Genomic DNA, 2803 nt, shown 5'->3' on the forward strand with positions numbered 1-2803 from the left:
AGCCAGTCCCCTTCAGATGCTGCTCCGGTTCCCAGTGACCCTCATATTTCTTCTTCAGCAGGCGCTCTAGCTCCTCACCAAACAGGTCTGCCCGCCTCCGAGGAAGCTTGTTGTACAGGTATGAGATGATGAAGTTAAGAGCAACTTTGATCTCCAGATGCATACTCCCTTCGCAGCAAGCAAGTCAGGGCAGTGTATTAAAAGAGACAAAATGACACACACATAGACAAGATTTGGCTCCAAACAGACCTAGGGGAAGAGAGAAAAGGATGAAGATGAGAGAACACCACAACTCCACCTGTTGAGAGAAACAGCCACACTTTTTCATTAAAAAAAAAAAAAGGCAGAATGAGCAGTTTGCACGAACACTAACAAGCAGCGATGTCACCCCAAATCTGCCGGCCCTCAAAACAGAGAGATGCTGGTAGGGAGGAGCTCTCTAGGAGAGTCACCCCAAATCTGCCGGCCTTCAAAACAGAGAGATGCTGGTAGGGAGGAGTCCCCCTGCTCCTCTACAGGAGAAACAAGGGTGTAGCTACTACCTGCACACACGTACGTACGTTATACTCACCTCGCTGCCAAGTACCGCTGCTGAAACCTGGCAGGCCAACTGTCTGCTCTGGCAGAGCTATTTCAGCACATCTAACATGCCTCTCTATCCCCTGGCACTGAGCTGCTTCCAGCACGGCTCACCTGCACCAGCCTCACCACCCCAACAGCCTCGTGACTCGCTCAGCAGCTTCCGCAGAGACCCGCTCCCGCTCGGGATGGCGGGGCCAGCCTCTCCTCCGGGAGGCCGGGTGGTCGTGCCGGGTGCCACATCCTGCTGGCACAAGCGCAGAAGGGAGGAGAAGGAGCGAGGGAGGGTGCTGAGGCACCAGCTGCCAGCCCGTGTTTACTATCCCCTTGACTGGCAGGCGCAGATCTTATTAAGCATACCCAGTTGAGGCTCTGCCTAGCCCCAAGCCTAAAAATCCCACTTTAATGCAGTTTAGGGGGGGAAGAGGGGGACAGAAAACGCGCGCGGGGTCACAAAACACAGGCGTGCCAACAGCCCGTCCAATACAGTTCACATCGCTTATCCCCGCACAGAGGGAAGATGAGCTCTGCCAGGATCAGGTACCTACTGAATAAAAACTGAAATGGCTTGCCGAAGACTGAAGGAACCCTCCTTCCCTCCCTCGTGAGGAAGTCTCTGAAATGGAGAGAGCCCACAAAAGCACAACGCAAAACCCACAACACTCAACTCTCCCATTATACACAGATTTGCAAACAATGTTCATCTGAGTGAAAAAAAAAAAACCACCACCACCACCAAACCAAAAAAACCCTGAGGTAGGTCAGCACCACGCTCTGTCACTCATCCAAAGAAAATGAATCCCACAGATATTTTAAGAGGAAGCACACTTCCAGTAGCCTCCCCGCCTCTCCAGGGGGAAGCAGAATATCCAGTTTTTAATTGGCAGCTTAGTCAGAGGCCGCTCTGTCTTCAGCTGCCCTCACCTTGCTCAAACAGACACACCACGTTCAACTGTCTTCCTAAAATGGGCTTCGGGGATGCTCTCACGCAGCGCTCAAGCCGATGTTTACGACTTGTGCCAATTATTTGGGGGTGGGGACGGAGCACAAACATACAGTGTCAGCATTCCCCTGAAAAACCGGGAATCCCGGCAGCACAAGCCGGTATCCACACTGGCCTAGGTCAGGAGGAAGGAAAAAAAAAAAAAAAAACACAACCCCAAACTGACCAGACTTGTTGGCTTGGTCTAGTTTAATGGACAAGAAGGATTAAATAAATTTTAAAGAAACCCTCAAGTATTTTGAGGCTTTATTACAAAAAAAAAGGGGTGTGGATTCTCTGCTTTTTCTGTACTAGTTGGGAGTTCAGAAGGGCTTGGCTTCGGGACGATGGTAACCAGAAGCAGACCCCAGACCTCAAGTCCACCAACAAGGTGGTCAGTTCTGGAAGGAATCCCCTTGGGGTTTGACTCAGCAACAAGAAAACCCACAGGAATGAGGGGACGGAAAAGAGGGAAGAAGTCTTGCCTTTAAAACCTGCTTTAAGGAATTACTGCAATTTAACAACTTTTGGTAGGTCACCGAGACCTGCCCAAGTTCAAATAAGAACAGATGAACACCAAAGTAAAAAGCAATCAGAGCTTTTCAGAGAACAGCAAGGAGAAGCCATTTTCAGAAAGCAAGCATCTCAGCATGGAGGCAGAGCCTTTTCCAGAGAAAACGGCACAAAACAAACCCCTGACAGAGCACACCTAAACATTAACGAGAGCTTGCAGGGTCCACATTCCCTCGGGGGGATTACATGGAGCCCTCTCACTCCTTTGGCTTTGAGGCACCCGAGGGAGAGGACAGCTTGGGATCCCAGCAAATTAAGCAATCGGAGAACAGCCACTCTGTAAATCTTTTAATCTCATGCGATAAATTCTAATCCAGATCCAAAAAATCTATGAAGAAATCCAAAATTACAGATTGGGAAAGGAGCAAAGTCCAAAATTTATCACCACCCTATTTGCAACACCAATGCCTCAATACACTGCGAGGAGCCCACATCCTCGCCAACCTTCTGCAGAAGACAGCGAGCAAATACAATTATAAATTATTGCCTCCTTTTTTCTTTCAGAAATACTCCCCCTTCCTAAGAGGAGAATACTCTGTACCCTGACTACGAAAAAGATGACTTAATTAGCTTAATAATACCAACAGCTGCCAAGGTAGCTGCATGTAGCTGATACTTGCAGAAGGCAGGAGGAAAAAGTCAGAGATGCCACCAGCTCCTCAGGTTGCT

At 49.2% G+C, this 2803-nt stretch overlaps 1 protein-coding gene across 1 annotated transcript in view; it reads right to left on the bottom strand.

Annotated features, from left to right (window-relative positions):
- The window catches only part of TOB2 (transducer of ERBB2, 2), a gene marked incomplete at its 3' end in the record, with an annotated part of 538 nt that extends 375 nt beyond the window's left edge, over positions 1-163 (bottom strand). Inside the window, exon 1 of the mRNA XM_009708711.1 lies at positions 4-163. Coding sequence (XP_009707013.1) covers positions 4-163 — 160 coding nt within the window. The remainder of the gene's footprint in view (positions 1-3) is intronic.
- Positions 164-2803: the final 2640 nt, after the last annotated feature.

Source organism: Cariama cristata, unplaced genomic scaffold (assembly GCF_000690535.1).
Source record: "Cariama cristata isolate BGI_N322 unplaced genomic scaffold, ASM69053v1 scaffold42870, whole genome shotgun sequence".
Lineage (NCBI taxonomy): Eukaryota > Metazoa > Chordata > Aves > Cariamiformes > Cariamidae > Cariama > Cariama cristata.